The sequence below is a fragment of the Amblyomma mixtum genome, chromosome 1 (assembly GCF_055824585.1).
Source record: "Amblyomma mixtum isolate Tamu chromosome 1, ASM5582458v1, whole genome shotgun sequence".
NCBI classification, from domain to species: domain Eukaryota; kingdom Metazoa; phylum Arthropoda; class Arachnida; order Ixodida; family Ixodidae; genus Amblyomma; species Amblyomma mixtum.
In genome coordinates, this window is record NC_143012.1 from 106,686,552 (window position 1) to 106,707,010 (window position 20,459).

At 51.3% G+C, this 20,459-nt stretch overlaps 1 protein-coding gene across 3 annotated transcripts; it reads right to left on the reverse strand.

Moving 5' to 3' along the window:
• Positions 1-246: 246 nt before the first annotated feature.
• LOC149367453 (uncharacterized) lies at positions 247-16,466 on the reverse strand. Of its 3 annotated transcripts, XM_089555668.1 has the most exons (4): positions 16,150-16,466; positions 14,718-15,211; positions 4,492-6,335; positions 3,769-4,237 (listed from the first exon to the last, which is right to left on the reverse strand). In XM_089555668.1, the coding sequence occupies exon 3, from the start codon at positions 5,288-5,290 to the stop codon at positions 4,664-4,666; it is 627 nt and encodes a 208-aa protein (XP_089411794.1). In that variant the 5' UTR covers positions 5,291-6,335; positions 14,718-15,211; positions 16,150-16,466; the 3' UTR covers positions 3,769-4,237; positions 4,492-4,663. The 3 variants fall into 3 exon arrangements, 2 of the variants coding, with proteins under 2 accessions (XP_089411788.1, XP_089411794.1); XM_089555662.1 differs by lacking the exons at positions 14,718-15,211; positions 16,150-16,466 and having other exon boundaries at positions 247-3,904; positions 3,964-4,237; positions 4,492-4,647; XR_016284869.1 differs by lacking the exons at positions 3,769-4,237; positions 4,492-6,335 and adding an exon at positions 10,365-10,898 and having other exon boundaries at positions 11,063-15,211.
• Positions 16,467-20,459: the final 3,993 nt, after the last annotated feature.

The window sequence follows — 20,459 nt, forward strand, 5'->3', positions numbered from 1 at the left end:
TACTGCGCAGAGGGTACCCTATGTTCTAATACTTATCATCAATCAAGAGGAGTGCCGCATGGTTCGGTGCTATCACCGCTGCTTTTTAATATTTTGGTCAGTGGCATCCCCATCCGTCCTGATACAACAGTTTTTGTGTATGCAGATGACATAGCCTTTTTTCGCCTCTGCCAGGGATATCCATTCCCTTTACCAGATTCTGCAGGGATATTTGGATGCTCTTGGAGTTTGGTTGCACCGTATTACGCAGAGGGTACCCTATGTTCTAATACTTATCATCAATCAAGAGGAGTGCCGCATGGTTCGGTGCTATCACCGCTGCTTTTTAATATTTTGGTCAGTGGCATCCCCATCCGTCCTGATACAACAGTTTTTGTGTATGCAGATGACATAGCCTTTTTTCGCCTCTGCCAGGGATATCCATTCCCTTTACCAGATTCTGCAGGGATATTTGGATGCTCTTGGAGTTTGGTTGCACCGTATTAATTTATCCCTGAATATTAACAAAGGTGGCATACTGGTATGTCCTCCAGACACGCCTTTGCACATTTCAATAGCCCGTCACTCTAATGTGATTCCACAAGTGGAATCTGTTACATAACTAGGTGTTGCTTACCATCCAACCTTAGATTGGAGCCTTCATATAAAGAACAACGTGCGTAAAGGAGAACGCGCTCTAGGCCGGCTGACACGAATCGCCAATATAAGGTTTGGGAAGCGCCGCGACACATTATTGTTACTATACCAAGGTTATGTAAGACCTATACTTGAATTCGGTTGCATTCTGTTCTCTGGTAGCGCAAACTACAAGGTTCAAGCCTTAAATCTTACTGGAAAGGCGTGCTCTACGCCTCTGCCTTGGTCTCCCAAAATCAGTTTCAAACGCCCTGCTTTATCTCGAAGCCAGTATGCCCGATTTAATTTCCCGCTTTCAAATACTCACGGTGCGAACTTTCCTCAGGTCGCTGGACCCGATGACTGATATCAGTACTCCTATTTTTGTGTCTTAGCCGGCCTTATTTTTTTACCATCATTGGCCACGATATCAAATGCCACAAATTAACTTCACGCAGAAGCTTTTAACACCGATTGGTGTTGACTCAGTTCTTTGCAGTGGGTTGACGACACGCCGGCAGCAGTGGAATTCCATTTTGACCACATCTTCCCATCTCATGCGAAACACATGCCCACAAAAATTTTAAACGGTATTCTTTCTGGTCATATAGCGGAATTACCCCATCCTGTGGTGCTTTTACCGATGTCTCCGTCAGCTGCCAAAAAGCTGCAGTTGGCATATTTTCGCAGGATTTGGCATGGAGCTATTCTGTCCGCATCCCAGATTATATCCCTATATTCTTTGCGGAATTTTTGGCTCTTGGAATGGCTCTGCTCAAAATTCCGTGTCATGTATCTCACGTTATCATCCTGGCTGATTGTCAGTTCTAGTCTCTCTTGAAACTTCCCAAAAAGATTTTTTGTGCCGTTTCCTGCGATTTTTTGTCCCGTCCACTTTCAAGGAGGTCCGTTTTGTCTGGGTTCCTGGTCATGCAGACATTCATTCAAACGAGGTAGCTGATTGTTTAGCAAGGTCGGCTCTTGACGGGTCAGTAACGCATCCCGTCCCGAATTTCAGTCCGCTGGCGATCTCCAGGTTTCAGCGGTTCCAACACATAGCCAGGTTACGCGATCCCTTACTAAACACTACTGATTATCAGCACTTAGCGTATAAATGGAACGTCCGTTCATGTAAAACCAGGCAGTGCGAGGTATCAATGACGCGACTGCGGTGCAGGATTCCCAGTTTAAATTTACACCTATGCAGATGTGGATGGTCTCCGACAAACCTATGTGGCTCATGCGGGGACGTTGAATCTGTGGACCATTTCCTGCTCTACTGTCCAAAGTTCGCACTTCAGAGAAAGATTTACCTGGAGGTCCCTCTCTCCAGGTTAGGGCTCCCGTTATCTCTGCCAGTGTTGTTATCGTTCGGAGCGAGCGCCAAAGGATTTGCATTGGGCTCAATTTGTGGGAATCTTCATGATTACATAATTGCAACTGGTAGGTTGATTTCCTAGCTCCTTTAAAAGTTTTGGAGTTCTCTTTTTTTTTCCCCCGAAATGTTCTATGTTATTTCATTCAAAAAATTCTTTTGTCGTTTTCCATGAGTACATTTTTCAAAATTCACGTTTGGCTCCGATATTTTTCTTAATCCTATGAAAATTTCCTTATTTATACCACTATACCTTGGCCAATCCCCCCACGTGGGTATGTTCCATTATAAAGAGGATAAAGAAGAAGAAGAAGAAATACCACCGCCATCGGAAAGACAGATACAGAAAGAAAGAAAAAGTACTATAGTGCGTCGCGGCCTAAACGCCGGCGCCCTGAGGCGCAACGCCGGCCGCGACTTAGAAGAAAAGAAAAAAGCGTGGCTCCCCGCCCACTCGGCGCTAAAATTCTCGTTTCAACACGCGCCATAATCGGTTCTAGAGCGCAGTCTCGCCACCCGCTCCATAAGAATGGGGCAAGACCGCGCCCCTGCAGGATGCGGAGGGCCCTGACGACCTAAAGTCACTTGACGACCCGCCCTGCGACATTCCGCGCAGGCCACTGCTGCGTCACCCGCGCGAACCGCGCATTTCTCTGCGACATGATTGCCCGCACATTTTGTGCAGGCAGCTCGCTCGGCATGCGCCGACTGCCTACAGCCGCGGCGCGAATGCCCGTAGGCCACACAAAACGTGCACATGGGCCCATCCTCTGCTACGGATGCAGTGGACCAACCGATAGATACGCGCCCCCTCTCGATAAGACGTTTGAACGCGTCCGGGGCGACCGCTAAAACATGGGTGTTTGCGCCATCACGCTGCTTGAACGTGTAGCGGCGCTTAGTGTCGCGCGGGTCGAGGTCGAGTCCCGGGTGCCTCGCACTAAGATGCTCAACGACCGCCGCGTCCGCAACGTCAGGATCAACTCCAAATATTCTAACATGCGGCCTGCGGCGCTCGGCCGCTCGCACAGACATGCACGAGTGACCTCGTTGGACTGCACCGCAGAGCGCAAGTTCTCAACACCAGCCCTGTCCTGCGCCAAGACAGCGCAAACGACGCAGACAAAGTAGAAGAACACACAGGACAAGCAACTCGCCCGTTTGGCTATAGTGTTACACCCGTCGCAGTGGGCCGCAAAATAACCGGGCTGATGCCCGCCTCATACGGATTTATGTTACTTTTAAGAGATTTAACAAGATCGCCTGGCACGACCTGTGACTGTGCTAAGGATGTCAAAAAGGCCACATGACGTGGAACTTGCCGCGACTGATGACATGCGGCCGCAGACGACGACACCTCCACGGCGTCCCGCACCGCAGAAGGAGGCGCCTGGCTGCGCACGACATCCGCAAACGATGGAGCAGGAGCCCGGGACGACAGCTCGAGGCGGGCCTCGGCCCGCGCCAGGCGCTCACGCAGGACCGCGTTCTCCCTCTGGCTTGCGGTCCACATCTCACGGAGGACCTCCGCACGAGCCCTGGCATCAGCAGCCATGGTGCGGAAGTCCGCGCAGTGCTTTCCCAGGGTGACCACGTTGTTAATAAGCTCGGGCCTCGCATTGGCCGCGAGCTTGTTTGAAGGATCATTGGCCATCCGCACAATTTTCTGCTGGATGTTCATCGCAGAGTCGAGGGAGGACAACGGGGCCCCTTCATCGTCGGAAACCGCAGCATTCACAGCAAGCGTCCCAGAGGGCGCCACCGCGTCCCAAGTCCGGGTCCCGCCTCGGGGAAGGCCAGAGACCAAGGCCGCAACACCCGGAGACGCCCCCGCGCAGCAGGAGGCCCCGGCCGAGCCCGGGGGCTCGCAGGCCGTCAGGTAGGGCGACCGCAGTCCACCCAGGACCGCGTCCCCTGCCATTGAAAATGCAGAGGAGCTCCCCGAGAGAGCCCGCGTAGGGGTAGACCCCTACCTGCCCGCGGTCGATCCATCGGGCGAGATGACATGTGCCGACGACGAGCGCGGCCCGGTCCGAGGCCCCGACGAAATGAGCTCCGCGTCCGCCATCTCAGCTGGCCGAGGGGACCGGCCACCCAACCACCAAAGCAAGGCTGGGGTAGCACAAGGCGCCGGCCCGCACCAGCGAGCGCGGCTAAGTCCCGCGGCGCAAAAAACGCCCGAAAATCAGGCTAGCGACCACAGGAAAGGCGCCGCGACCGAGGCCAGGCGTCCGCAGATGTTCAGGGCTGCGAAAAATCGAAAAAAATGGGCCCGGGCAGGGCGGAGCACCAAAAGCTCGCACCCCGATGCGCGAGCCCACGATCAGCCAGGCAGGAAAAGGAAAAAACGCGACCTGCGATTACTGTTACTCCATTCGCCGTGGGTTTAAATTGGACGGGCCCTCGTCCTCTGGTATGATGTTGGTCTTAATTGTTTGAATAAGCTGGGCAGGTGTGGGGTTCGCGGGTGTTATTGGTGTTAAGAAAGCGACGCGGCTTACAGATTGCGGTCGCTGGGTGGCGGTTGAAGATGGTAGAGATGTTGGAGACGCCGCCGTCGGTGTGGGCGCAGGCTGAAGGTTGCCCCGAACGACGTCCGCGAATGTGGGCGCAGCAGGTGGAGGCGGGCCAGCGCGCAGCCTGGTCTCCGCCACGGAAGCCCGGGACCGGGCCTCAGCAGCGTCGCGGCGCTCCGCACTCCACATGGTCCGGAAGGACCTCCGCCCGGCCCCTGGCATCTGAAGCCAGCGCCCGGTACTCGGCGCAACGAAGCACCAGCTCGCCGAACATCTGAGAGATGCTCGTCCGAGCGTGCACCGGGACTTTGCTTTTATCAGAGTTCAGGAACGCCGTGAGGCGCTCCTGAAGGGCCGTGACGGCTGCGAAGTAGGGCATCGCGGTGAATTCCAGATCGAGCCTGGCTCCCGCGCCCGCAGGTTCCTCGCGAGAGGGACCCGAGCCATCCGGCACAGCCCCCAGCCCGGCGCCGTCCGGGCAGGGGACCTCCGGCGGAGAATCGCGCGAGGTCTGCACGGCGTCAGGAGAACCGCGCGAGCTCAGGGCGGCCGCAAAATCGTTGTCGCCAACCGGAGAAGGTGTCTCGGTCGGCCGCAGAGTTTCGTCCGGGACCCCTGCAAGGATGGTGTCTCCGGCGTCTGAGAACTCCGAGCGGGGTGTCGTGGCACCCGCGCCCGACCGCCCGGAGCTGGAACTGGGGTCCGGGGACAGGCGGTGTAACGCCACCACAGGTTGGTCCCGCCCGGAGGGCGACGCTGCAGGAGACGCTCTCGAGGATGACATCCCCGCAGACGCGGGCGACAACCAGCCCTGCAACCAACGGGACAGAGCGGGGCCGAGCCTAAGCCTCGCTAGAAGAAAGCCCGTTCACGAAGGCCGAGGTCCCGAACGAGGCCAGGCAGAACCGCGCCCAGGGCGAAGCCCAAGAGCGGTCGCAACCGGTCAAGCGACAGAAACCGGGCCGACCGCAAAAGCGGCCTGGAAATCGCGACCCGGCCTCGCGGACCAGTCGCGACGTCAGCAGGGATGGCCCCGACCGTGAACCGCAGCCGGAAAGAGCGCCCCGAGGCCACAGGGCAGGCCAGGCAGCCGGGAGCACTTCGTCTTCCTCGCACTCGACCGCGAAGAAAATTTGCCGCGGCCAAGTCCAAGAACGCGGCTGCGCGGCCAAAACCGCGTGATGCGGCCAGGGGACAGGCAGTGGCTGTCCCGGACACCGAGGGAGCAGTCCGCGGTCGCGTGTGGGGCGGCCGAGGGCAGCCCCGAAGTCGCAGTGTGGGCGAAGGGGCCAAAGGCCAGCCCTACCTCGAAATGACTTGAAAATCGCGAGGCGGCCGCAGGAACTCGTCGCGATGGCAGCGGGCACGACCGGGACCGCAGGCCGCAGCTGGAAATCGCGACAGGAACGAGCCCGGGGAAGCAGGGCAACCGAGAAGACCGAGAGGACGACTTCCTCTTCCTCCTCCTCGACCGCAGCGACAGTCGGCCGCGGCTAAGTCCCGGACCGAGGAAACGTGGTCAAAACCGCGAAAAGCGGTGAAAAAACGGCCGCCGGCTCACCCGGACCTAGATGGAGTGGTCCCCGATCGCGAATGGGGCAGCCGAGGGCAGCCCCGAAGTCACAGGGCGGTCGAAGGACAAATGCAGGGGCCAGAGGCCAGCCCCACCTCGCAGCAGGTCGAAGACCGCGAGGCGGCCGCAGGAAGAGGTCGCGGTGCGTCCGGGAACGACCGCGACCGCGGCCCGCAGCAGGAAACGCCACCCCGAATGACCCCGAGGCAGCAGGGCAGCCCAGGGAGCCGGTAGAACGCCTTTGTCTTTCACAACCCTGGCGATGGAAGGCGCGGTTCAGCAGAAAACCGCAAAAAATCAGTAAAAACCGCAAAGTGCGGTTAAAAAACCGCTTGCGGTAGTGAAAGACCTCGAGGGGGGTAAATTCGATCGAGTAGGGCTGCAAAAAGCAGCCCCGAAATCGCAGTGGGGGCCCCAGAGGCCAGGCGGGTGGGGCAGGTCAGCCCCGGCCAGCGGGAGCTCGGGCAGACACGTCCATTCGCTCCGAGCGGCTCGGAAGCGCGTCACCCGCTCTGCAGCGGTACACCACCTCGCGGTCGGATGGAAAAGACCGCAGCAGCGCACAGAGATTTCTCGGGCATCCCCAACGGCCTAGGGAAGCCAGGACCAGGGGGTGCCAAACGCTGTCGAAAGCCCCACGAATATCGATGGAAACGAGCAGTGCGTGGAGACCGTCTGTCCTGTGCCCTCTAATTTTGGTGGCGAGAGCGTGAAGTGCATTCACCGCTCCGCGTTGTTTAGTACATCCGAATTGGTCGCTGTGAAGCAGGTTCTTTCGTGCGAGGAAATGGTACAAGCGACTGTAGAGCAAGCGCTCCAGCACTTTGCCAAGCGTCGAATTCCTGACGATGGGTCTGTATGACTGAGGCAAATCGGGAGGTCTGCCCGGCTTGGGAAGAAAGACTATTCTCCCCCGTCGCCATACTGTAGGAAAATGGCCCTATTTCAGCGCCTCATTGAAAATGAGTTTAATGAAGTGTGGATGCATGTCCCAGAGGACCCGATCAAACTCACTGTTAATCCATCCAAACCCGACGCCGCGCCTTGGCGCATTCGGCTCATGGCTAGAGAGATCTCTCCAAGGGCGAAGGGCGGGTCATCGCCCCCCCTCCCCCCCCCCCCCCCAAGTGTGATGCTGACGCAGCCGCCAGTATGTGTGTATGATCGGTGTCATCGTGTGATGTTTCGTCTGTGGCTGCTTGTGTGTCGAGTAATAATTGCGCTGTTTCATTTGTGGATAGTGTCAATTCGCCGTCTGGCCTGCGGAGAGGTGGCAGCACAACCGGCGATCTTAATTTTGAAAACGCAGATTGAAGTGAACGGCCGTATATTACTCATCGTAATGATTCTCTAGCAATTGTTCGAATGTTTGCGTCGCGGGCGGCTGTTATGTAGTTGCGATATGTTCTGAGTGCGTGGTAGTATTGTGTGGTAAAATGTGTGCGGAGTTGAGAGTCGGTAGTGCGCTGATAACGCCGACGCATGGCTCTGGCCTTCGAGCGTTCTGCGGTCAGGTCGGGTGTCCACCAGTGTGGTGTGTTCGTGGAAGTTCGTGAAACGGGACGTGTAGAGGAATGTTTGCGTCTGAGGCGACCGTAGATCGTGTATAATTTTGTCACGATGTGTTCTAATGAGGTTGATGACGACAGGTCCGCACCGACCGCTGCAGTAAATAATGACGATGAGGCTAGCGCGTTTAGCACTCTTGATGTGCCGCGGTGCGTGAGGCGCCTCTCCTGCCCCGCTGCAGCCACGGATCCAAAGTGAACGATGATATGTTTGTGTTCTGAAAATGTGAGTGTATCGGAGACCTCCCACTGTGTCACCGCCAAAGCCACCAGTGTGACGTCAGTCCAGCTGGCGTGGTGTATGTCGGAGGGCACGCAGGATCGTTTAAAATTATGAGGCCGGATGTAGCCATGGCGAAGCGTCGGAGCTCCCCTCCCCGAGAATTGCACAGCTCCGGCCCCCACGCGGCGTGCTTGGCGTTGAAATCTCCCGCTATCACCGCTGGCTTGGTTTTATGGTCTGGTTTTATGGGGTTTAACGTCCCAAAGCGACTAAGGCTATAAGAGACGCCGTAGTGGAGGGCTCCGGAAATTTCGACCACCTGGGGTTCTTTAAAGTGCACTGACATCGCACAGTACACGGGCCTCTAGCTGGCATCCCCTCCGTTAGTACAAGTGCGTGTCTTATGTCGTCTAAAGTGGGGTTCATGGGGAAGTGTGGCGGCGCGTATGCGGTGATTAAGATGATTGATGCAGTGGCCGATGTGCAGACTAAGGTGACAACTCGTGTGGTGACGAGAATGAGGAATAAGTCGAATTCGGGGAGACGAGCGACGATGGCGCATCGTGGTCTGGATGGGGCGTGAAAGATCGACCAATCCGGAGGTATCCCCTGCACAAAGTCCTGTCTTGTGTATGGGTCTGTGATGAGTGCAAATGTGTATAATATTATAGTTGTTGTTGCTGAGTGTGTCAACCAATGCTGGGGTCGCGTTCCTGCTGTGTTCAAGGTTTGCCTCAATGAATGAAAATTTAGGTACAGTTTTCATGTTGGTGTTTCGAATCCGATTGGTCGAGTGAAATCAAGATTTGTGTGTTGGTGCGTGTATTGGGAGCGACCCCTGTGACAAGTAATGTGTTGTAGTTGGGGCAGTGAGAAGTGTGTGCAGGGGATAACTGAACCGGCGGTGTGAGATGCGATGTGTGTGTTATGTGTAGTATGTGTGGCATATGTGGCGTGTACGGAATGTGTGGTGTGTGTTGATGTGTGACAGGTGTGGCGTATGAGGGGAGCCGGGTTTGAAAAAATAAGAGACTTGAGCAGTAGGAAGAAGAAATGAAAGAAATGAGGAATGAACGTGATCATATGAGAAGTGGTGACGAAATTTAGCGGAAAAGAAAGAAGAGGTTGAATTATGCATGAGGGGGTGGAAAAAAGGTATGCAGCGCGACGGCACCATGCCCACGTCGCGAAAGTAGCAGAAAGAAAGAAAGGTCCGGCTCCCCCCACGCGCGCCCAAAAGGTCGCGGGACTAAGTCGGCGCGGAAGCTCAAGTGAGCCACCAGGACAGGGCAGTGAGGCCCTAGACGGGCCCTCTCTTCCCGCACGGCGTCGTCTGCCGACACGGGGCAATCGGCCACCGTGTGTGCCCTCCTGCACACTTGGTGCAGACCGCCCGTCCGGCGTCTCCACTCGCGCGACAGTTGCGACGCGAGTGTCCGTACGTCGTGCAAAACGTACACATTGGTACGTGTATGTCCCGTGCCACCATTGCAGAGGACCAGCCGATGGTGAGGCGTCCCCGCGCCAAGACGCGTCTAAATGCCTTTCAGGGCATCGAAATGACATGCCTTTTTGTGCCTTGCTGACTTGCCTAATTTCAGTGTTTTTCGGAAAGATCGCCCAGACCGAAGGGGAGGGGGGGTACTGATTGCAACCGCTCGGGATCTATCATGTTCAGCTGTTCACCTTTCATCACATATAGAAATATTATGGGTTTATGCCATGCTTCACCTAAATCAGTTGTGAGTGGCGTTTGCTCCAGGCCTCCTAGCTACCCAGACTTCCCTCGAAAACTTAATAACGCATTAAATGAAATTAAAGCTAAGCACCCTAACACCTGCACTCTCCTATTCGGAGATTTCAATTTTCCGAGCATTGACTGGCATAATCTAACCGCTACAGGTAATAAGGATGCTAATGAATTTCTAGACGTCTGCCTTAATTTTAACCTCGTTCAAACTGTATCCGAACCAACCCGTGTAACTGAAGACTGCGCTAATATCCTGGACCTAATATTAACGGATAATCCTGAATGCGTTCATTCCGTCACGTATCTACCAGGCGTCAGCGATCACCTAATCGCTAATTCTTCCGAACCGACTACAAAAATTATTCATGAAGGGATTGAACTAAAAGGTGCTGATCTAGCAGATGCCTTTAATGACTACTTTCTTTCCTTTGCTGACACATCAAGCGGCGACGTAAATCTGTCCTATATGAGTGCCCGTAATGGTAAAACAATATTTCTAACACCTGTTACAGTAAATGAAGTAATTACAGAATTTTTATCACTTAATAATAGTAAAGCTACAGACGCGTCAGGTTTCCAGATACAGCCCATAAAATTTACCATCGACATTCTTGCACCTTGCCTCGCCCATATCTTCAACCTCTCCTTGGTTTCCGGAGTTTTTCCGCGTCTTATGCAAAGGGCAAAAGTGACAGTAGTGTATAAAAAAGGAAACAAAAATGAAATGGCTAACTATCGCCCGATATCAATCTTACCTGTATTTTCTAAAGGCCTCGAAAAAGTTATTCTTAAACGACTATCCTGCTTCACTGAAAGATATAACATTATCACTAATGCTCAATATGGCTTTCGTAAAAACAGATCGACTGAGTTAGCTCTCCTTGCTCAGAAAGAATTCATACTAAAACATTTTGAGTCAAAAAACATGGTACTTGGATTATTTTTAGATTTTTCAAAGGCGTTTGACCTTGTTAACCACTCTGTGCTGCTTAAAAAATTAGATCACTACGGTATTAGAGGCATAGCCCATATGCTGATTTCCTCATACTTGCGACATAGGTCTCAGTTTGTCAGTATTGCCGGTGAATGCTCCCATTTGAAAGCGGTAGCTTCTGGCGTTCCGCAAGGGAGCATTTTGGGTCCGTTTCTTTTTGTTCTTTATGTCAATGATATTGTCCGCATTGATAGCACTGCTGAGTATATAATTTACGCAGATGACACTAGTCTGTTTTTTTCGGGTACTTCAACTGCTGATCTTGCAAATCGAGCTAATAAAACCTTCAATAATGGCTGCGTTTGGGCGAGTTGGTTAGACATGTTAAACCTGGAAAGCGCATAAAAACAAAGGACAACAGAAAGAGACAGACACAAAGCGCTCGTGTGTCTGTCTCTTTCTGTTGTCCTTTGTTTTTATGCGCTTTCCAGGTTTAACATAATAAAACCTTAAAAGCAATAAATACTTGGACGGTTGATAATCACTTAAGAATTAACGTTAGTAAAACGGCAGCAGTCATGTTTCACCCACGTCACAAACACATTGAACTACCTCTACCTGAATTAAACAATACCAGAATAGAGTTTGTGCAGTCTGTGAAAACTCTGGGCGTTTACTTTGCAGCAGATATGTCATGGAATGACCATATTAATTACGTAGTTCAGAAACTTTCCAGAACAGTTGGTATCATGCGCCGCAATTGCTTTAATTTTCCTATGTCAGTCAACATGTTACTTTACCACTGTTTGTTCTCTTCTATAGCCAACTACGGATGTATGGTGTGGGCAACAACCACAGCTGAAAATATTAACAAACTCGCAGTGTTACAAAAACGAATTATACGCATTGCATGTAAAGTGCCATATTTCTTCCACACGGCGAGCCTTTTCCATCGACACAACGTCATACCAATGAAGTCCATGTATAACTATAGGCTGTGCTATAAATATAAACTCGCCATAATGAAAAATGATGACTCCTTACTTACACTGGCTGGGCTAGAGCAAAGCAGAACTGTGTATGATACCCGAGCAGCAGAACCTTGGAATGTTAAGAAATGCCGCACAAACTATGGCAAGCAAATGTTGCAGCATACCTTACCGACACTTCTGAACCAGTTGTACTGCCACAAGAATCTTGACCTATCCAATATTTCTCTGAAAGAATTGCCCCAAATGTTCATGTAGTTTTTTTTCTTCCTATTACCACTTTGAGTGCACCTGTCAATTTTGCTGTCATTTATTTTCTCCTCCCTGTGTTTGCCTTTATAGGCTCTTTGATCTAATGTAGTTCTTCTTTCTTTTATAAGCACAATGTACTACGTATTGAACGTACATGTCTCATTCTCTGTACCGAACATACTTTACTTACATTTTGTTTGATGTCGTACTCCGGCACCGTCAATGCTGCACTGTAAGAGGAAGCCAGGACCTCTCAAGCTGTCTATACAGCTTTTTCCCTGGCTGTCCTCGCAACACCCAGTTGCGGAAATAAACCTTCAACCTTCAACCTACATGCCGGCTTCACGATTAAACCGTTCTTACTCGTAACTTCTAAACGAACTATCCGACTGTACGATAAAGGAAACTACACAGCAATAAATAATGAACCTCGCGCATTTTTACCAGTATTTCAATCCAGCTTTCATCAAAGATCCATCCATGATAACTGGTCCTTGTTTAAGAGGAAAATCGAAGATTTGGTCGACAGGTTTATTCCAAACATAAATATACGAAATAACCCTCAAAACCCATGGTTCACAAACACACTCAAACGTCTTGAAAATAAAAAGAAGCGTCTTTTCCGTTCAGCCAAGTTGCTTCCTAGTCAGAACGCTTGGAACAAATATTATGCAGCCGAAAAAACTTATTTATCAAGTATTCGAGAAGCCAAACGCACTTTTTTTAACTCCGATCTGCCTAAAATGTTGTCAACTAACCCCCGTAGGTTCTGGCAAGTAATTAACCCCCAGCACACACGCACTGTTTCCCTCACTGATGCTTCGGGTGCAACTGTCTCTGAAACTGAATGCGCCAACATGTTCAACACAGCCTTTTCATCCGTGTTTACTAATGAAACAGAGCCGACATTTCCTCCAAACCCACCAATTATTCAAGATACTATGCCTCCTCTTATATTTTCTTCTGCAGGAATTTTGTCACTAATAGAAAACATTAAAATATCATCCTCTGCTGGAATTGACAATATTAATGCTAAAATACTGATTAATACCAAAGATATATGTTCATCTCTGTTGTGCTTGTTATTCGCTCAGTCACTCTTCACAGGTCAACTGCCCATAGACTGGAAAAATGGGAAGGTCGTTCCAGTCTACAAATCAGGTAACAAGAACTCGCCGCTTAATTACCGGCCCATCTCTCTAACTAGTATTCCCTGCAAAATCATGGAACACGTCATCTATACCCACATCATGGCATTCCTTGATTCGAATAACTTCTTCCATTCTGCTCAGCACGGATTTCGCCGGGGTTACTCCTGCGAGACCCAACTTGCCACATTCATTCATGACCTGCATGCTAACCTTGATTCTAATCTACAGACTGATATCATTTTTCTAGATTTCGCCAAAGCATTTGATAAAGTACCCCATAAACGCCTGCTGATAAAACTTTCTCGGTTAAATTTGCACCCCCATATTTTGAAGTGGATAGAAGAATTTTTGACTAATCGTTCGCAGTTTGTCTCCGTTAACAATAAGAACTCTAACTCACTCCCAGTAACGTCGGGCGTCCCACAGGGATCTGTGCTTGGCCCACTACTGTTTCTTATATACATTAATGATCTGCCTTCAAATGTAACATCTAACGTACGCATGTTCGCTGACGACTGTGTACTTTATCGTGCTATTCTTACCACCGCTGACCAATCTTCTCTTCAAAATGATCTTAATGCCGTTCAGGAGTGGTGTAATAAATGGCTAATGGAAATTAACCCACGTAAGTGTAATCTTTTGTCCATTAGCCGTCGCCGTAATCCTTTAACCTTCTCTTACGTAATATCTGAAGTTCCCGTACAACTAGTTCAATCATACAAGTATCTAGGCATAACTATCTCTAGCGATCTTTCTTGGAGCCTGCATGTTACTAATATAATATCGTCAGCAAACAAGACATTAGGTTTCCTAAAGCGCCATCTTCATTATGCTCCCCTTCATGTCAAGTTATTAGCTTACAAGTCATTAGTCAGGTCCAAACTAGAATTTGCGTCGCCCATCTGGAATCCTCATCAAGCATATCTCATCAATGCCCTCGAATCTGTTCAGAATCGCGCTGCTCGTTTCATTCATTCATCCTACTCTTATGACATCAGTGTTTCGTCCTTAAAAACAGCATCCGGATTATCACCCTTATCGCTCCGCCGTCGCATTGCCAGCATGTCTTTATTTCACAAATTCTTCCACAGCCCTATGCACATCGCACCTTATATTCTTCCACCCGCACGCATATCTCACCGCACCAGCCGTCGCCTACAAGTTGCCCGTCCACGATCACGCACCGTCACTTTTTCTAATTCCTTCTTTCCTCGTGCAGCCGCAGACTGGAACGGCCTTCCGAACAACGTTGCCATCATCACTTGCCCAAGTCTTTTCAATGATAACGTAGAAACTTTCCTGTCATTGTGAATTTGTGCTTTTTTTCTTGCCACCCCTTATGTAACACCCCTTTTAAGGGGCCTTTAAGGTAATAAAATGAAATGAAATGAATCTCTAGCACGGAACGAATAACGCCGGACGGTGGTTTGCGGGTCTAGATCGAGACTGGGGTTTTTTGAAATGATGTTTCGAATGAGGTCGTCGTCCGCAACGTCGGGGTCCACACCCCAGACCCGCACGTGCGGGCGTCGACACTCCGCGACCCGTACGGCGACCGCAGCGCGCGTGACCGCGTTGCCTTCGACCGCCGCTCGAAGGTTTGTTAGCGTCTCCCTGTACCGTGACCCCGGCGGCCGTGGTCCGCAGCGTAACGGGCGCAATTCCCGCCTCCTCAGGTACTATGTTGTACTTGATTGTCTGAATGATCTGTTCTGGTGAAGTGGTTTCTGGTGTTGTCGCGGTGAGAAAAGCAAGATGGTTTGCGACTTGCCGTTCTGGAGGCGTAGGCGGACGTCGGCCGCCGGGGTCGGTAGCGCCAATCGCCGCACCGGACCGTGTGCCAGAGGTCCCGCCGGTGCCCGCAAGCACCTCCGCAAAGGTGGGCCGCGCCGCCGGTGGTGGGGCGAGGTGAAGTCGAGCCTCAGCAGTGGAAGTCCTCTCTCGAGCGTCCGCAGACTCCCTGCGCTCCGCCGACCACATTGCGCGGAGGACACGGCCGCGTGCGTCCGCACAGCGGGAGGCCACCTCGCCCTGTGTGCAACCGGGCAAGATGTCATGGCCCAACGGCTCGATCCGAAGCCCCGACGACGACCGCGGCCTGAGGGGACCGGCCGTCCAACCACCGCAGCAGGGCAGCACAAGGCGCCGGCTCGGACCGCCGGGCGCGGCTAAGTGCCGCAGCTCAAAAAACGCCTTAAAGAAGGCTGGCGACCGCAGGAGAAGACGCCGCGACCTAGGCCAGGCGTCCACATTTGGTCGAAAACGCTGCAAAAATCGAGAGATGGGGCTGGGCAGGGCGGGGCACCAAGAGCTCGCACCCCAGTGCGCGAGCCCACGATCAGCCGAGCAGGAGCTCCCGCCAACGCCAAACTCGGCGTAGCGAGAGTGACGTCGATCCTACTGTCTGTGTATGGTGTGGAATATGTTGGCGGGGACGCCGGGTCATTAGGGACTACGAGGCCCGAGCCCATCACGAACGCGAGAAGCTCACCCCACCCCGCGCATCGCAGACGCTCGGACCCCAAACCTCATGCTTGGCATTAAAATCCCCCGAAACGACCGCGGGCAGTCTGGGTGCGATCATCAGCGCGTGCCTGATCTCGTCGAAAACGGGCGACATAGGCTTATGAGGGGGCGCGTAAGCGGCCACCAAAAGAAATGAATCTGAAGATGTGGTGCACTTTAACGCAACCAGCCGCGGAGTGGCGACTTTCCTAACGCGAGCACGCCGTTTTACCTCAAGCTGCTTCCGTTTTTCTGCCTCTTCGCGCCAACAGCGTCCTTTGGCCTCGTGCTCAAGACGTGCTTTGGCCTCCTCGCGCGCACGGCGTTCTTACCGCTCTCGCTCTGGGTCTTCGCGCTCACGGCGCTCTTTGATCTGATCCCAGGCCTCGTTGGCTTCCCCAGCCATTACCTCATCTGCCCGCATGATCTCAAGAATCGCATGCTTTCGTTTTGCGGAGCCCAAATCAATGCCCAACTCTTCACAAATTTCGATGAGTTCCTTCACTTTAAGGTTCTCCATCGCCCACACTAGCCTCTTGCTGTTGGTTCACTACTATAGCACTACTAGTATGAAACGCGCAAGCAATTCTTTACAACGAAGCCTTGTTAACTCCCTCTAGTGCTACACACAGCCCTACTCTAGACTACAATCACGTGTGCTAGAGCAGTATATTGAGGGGAAAACATCAGGCACTCACCGCGCCGAGGTAGCTGACGCCGGTCGATCCCGCAGCTGCCACCACTGTTGTGTCTGGAGCGTCTCAGCCTGTTGCCTCTGTTGAGCAGAGCTGAGCGAAGAAAGGCCGATGCGACGATGAGTGAACGGACTTTTATATACAGTATCTACAAGGCTTCTACATCATATATACAATGGCCGAGAGCACAACGGTCTAGGACGAGGCCCCGCGGAGAGCGTCTCTGCTACCCGTCTGCTCCTGCGTCTGTTGTTGTTGTTGCGACTGAGAGAAGGATGAAAAGGAAATTGCACGGGCTCGAGCCGAGCCACCACCGCAGCCACGTGCAGACAGAGGAAAGGTAAAATGTCAGAGAAGGAAACAGAAAAATAAAAGACGCGCGTCGCAGCAACAACCACGTCCGCCGAAGCGGACGCTGGCTGAAAAAAACAGATAAGCGGCCGAAGCCGCGATCTGCTGCTGCGTCTGTTGTTGTTGTTGTTGTGACTGTGAGAAGGATGAAAAGTAAATTGCACGGGCCTGCTACTGGCTCGATCCGAGCCACCACCGCTGCCACGTGCAGACAGAGGAGAGTTAAAAGATCAGAGAAAACAGAAAAGGGAACGAAAAGACGCGCGTCGCAGCAACAACTGCGTCCGCCGGAGCGGACGCTGCTCAAAAAACAGATAAGCGGCCGAAGCCGCGCTCGCCGAAGCGAGAACAGATACAGCGCGGATCTGTTCTTATAGCCGCCGGTGACCGTTGCGGCAGCCAGGCGTTTCTCTCCTCCAATCAGGTCACGCCACAGGCCACCGTTCGGATTGGCTCGAGCCAACGCTACTGAGGAGGAGGAGGAAGGGTCTGCGTCGGCGAGCCAGGATGACTCGTTGCAAGCCGTGCCATGGCGGCGAGTCCGGGCTTGCTTTGCGCAACGGCGGCCGCACGGCTCTGGTTTCCAGAGAGGCCAGCGGAATGAGGGTTCAGGCACAACAGCGTCTTGTGCAGATCCCTTCAGAAATAGGGTCCCTCGTAGCCAGTGCCACTCTTGGATGGTAAACCCCACAAAACCAAAAAATCTGGCCTTCAGAAATGCACATGAGTGTCTGTGTAAAAGCTGAAATTTGCAACTGCTTTGTATTTAGATTGTTTTAACACTAATAAATGAGTGAGTACTTACTGAACACTTCAGTGACCTTAGCACTGTTTTTTGCATTACACGTATAAGGTGTGCTTTAAGAAACTGCAACAAAGAATCTGGCTCAGTGGTTATGGTGCTCGACTGCTGACCCAAAAGACGCGGGTTCGATCCCGGCCGCGGCGGCTAGAATTTCTTTGGAGGAGAAATTCTAGAGGCCCGTGTATTGTGCGATTTCAGTGTACGTTAAAGAACCCCAGGTGGTCGAAATTTCCGGAGCCCTTCACTACGGCGTCTCTCATAGCCTTAGACGCTTTGGGACGTTAAACCCCATAAATCAAACCAAACCTTATTTGCTCTACTACAGTCAAGAGACATATTTACCTTGCGTTTGGCGTATCATTGCCATTTATCTGACAAAAGACACAACACGAGATATTTGCAATCTAAAGGAATGCAGGCCTGAATTTGACACTGGGATTCTACTTTATAAACAAGCACATTGGCCAGGTTCATTCCTACAATGCAGTAGTGGAGCTACCCCACTACTGTCACTGTACCAACAGTTGTTGAATGCCAAGTTTTGATGGTGTAATGGAGGATCATTTAAGAGAGTATACAGTACGGCTAGCTGGAACAGCTGGAACTCTGTATTTTGTAATAAATTTGTGGCATGTATAAGAACCCCAGGGATTGAAATTAATCAAGAATCCTCTTCTGCAGCGTGCCCCGCCGCGGTGGCTAAGTGGTTACGGCGCTCGGCTGCTGGCCCGAAAGACGCGGGTTCGATCCCGGCCGCGACGGCTGAATTTCTTGAAGGCGAAATTCTAGAGGCCCGTGTGCTGTGCGATGTCAGTGCACGTTAAAGAACCCCAGGTGGTCGATATTTCCGGAGCCCTTCACTACGGCGTCTCTCATAGCCTCAGTTGCTATGGGACGTTATACCCCAATAAACCAAACCAATCTTCTGCAGCGTGCTTCATAACCCAAGTGCAACTTTGGCTTGTAAGAGGAGACAGTGCATCGTCTACCTTTTGCGCGTTACCTGCAAGCACTTGCGTGGAGATTTCTCTGTTGATGCTGCTACTGAGCTGAAGGTTGTGGTGTAGACTTGTCCTAAAGCAAAATCAGTTTGGACCTGAGGTTCTAGCTATTTATCTGAAGCATCTTGCCTACTTTCGCTTGCGTGGGGTCTTTGTTGTGGGAGTGTGCAACTGCTTGCAGGTGGATTTGCATATAGGTGGTGTGACTGGTTGGCTGAGATACTTTGTCGCACTAATGGCCTGAAGTAGGAACATTTACATTACCGGAGACACCAGCATTCAGATTCATTGTGTTTTACCTGCAAGCGCGGGAACTTTCGCAAGGGTGACTGAGCTCGTGAGGGAGGTGAGGACATTGTCTGTGAACTGGCTGCTTCTGAGTTTGCGTGCTCCTACATAGATATACCCTAAGATAAAAATTTTGTTGCCTGAAGCATTGGCCTTTCTGCACACCTAACCTTACCTGCTTGCGTTTTTGTGGTGACATAAGTGGCGAACACTGCAATCCTGAAATAGCTCTGTGAGGTGTGCTTGCAACCTGAAGTAAAAGTATTGCATGAGCTGAGGCACTCACTGTATCATAACTTATCACCCTATGCCCACAGACTTCGTGAGACACCATGACCTCTGTCAGAATTCTGTGTAATAGTGTACACATGCCTAACACACAGTCTCTCCTGTGTAAACCCTCCCATCTAGTGCACCACTCTGAACTGCTGATACATGATGGATTTTATTTATCATGAATCCGATTCTTTTTATGCTGCATTCCTGCCTTTACTTTCGTACTGACATACCAGTTGGTAAATTTTTAATTGTAACTTAAGTATTTAGTGTTTTGTTGAAAAGTTAAGTTTACCTCTTTTTACTTACAATTTGGCTGTAAAGGCTGTAGCTAGGCTCAGCATAATTTTCAAAATTCACTCGTAACGAGCGTCAAAAATTTCACACTGAATGCAGCTTCTACTGGACATAAGCAGAGAGCAGCCACAACTTGCACCTACCTGCTCGCTATGTACCCTTTGTAATATCGTTGGCACCGCATATGGTGTCAAAAAGTGCCTGGTGTGGCTGCTGTAAAAGCGTGACTGCTCAAAATGTCTTGATCAGATCCTCTGTCCTACATGTAACTAGCCAGTGGTATCAGTGCTTAGCCACTTTTGCATAAAATTTTATTGTTCTGTGGAATTCATATACTGTTTAAATGCCAAGCCTGTAATATATGCCACTAAACGCAAGGCTCCACGAATTAATGCTTATCATGCGTGCTGCATGCGTGCAAAAAAATCTAAACGAAAAAAGCACGCTACCGTGCCGTTATGAATTTTACTCACACACGAACATTACACACGAAGCAAAATGCCCGATTGCTTTTGACACCTTGTTTCGCATATGATGCACGATGGCGCCAGTGTGCTGAAACTCTGCAAGAGCGAGGCAAAGCGGTAGATCGCGTCGCGCGGAGTCACAGCGTGGTGCGTGCTTATGGCACCTACTGGGAACTGGCAGGCGAGTGCGTATGAGTGGACGGTTTTGTTTCATGTGTGCTTTTGTTTTTATTGCGAAAGCAATACTGCGCTAGGTTTTGAGCCTTCAGCGTCGTCCCAGCGGATCCACGTTTAACCTTTAGCTTGACCTCTGTTTTGGCGTTCATTGATGCGCTCTGACATAGACAGTGTTGTAGACTGCGTTGATTTGGAGGAAAGCAAAGGCGCCTTACCAACTCTCCGGTTTAGTGGACACCTCAATAGCACTTTAAGCTAATTCCGGCGTTCATTGATGCGCTCTGACATAGACAGCGTTAAAGACTGAGTTGATTTGGAGGAAAGGAAAGGCGCCTTACCAACTCTGTGGTATAGTGGACAACTCAACAGCACTTTAAGCTAATTGCGGCGTTCATTGATGCGCTCTGACATAGACAGCGTTAAAGACTGAGTTGATTTGAAGGAAAGGAAAGGCGCCTTACCAACTCTGTGGTATAGTGGACAACTCAACAGCACTTTAAGCTAATTCCGGCGTTCATTGATGCGCTCTGACATAGACAGCGTTAAAGACTGAGTTGATTTGGAGGAAAGGAAAGGCGCCTTACCAACTCTGTGGTATAGTGGACAACTCAACAGCACTTTAAGCTAATTGCGGCGTTCATTGATGCGCTC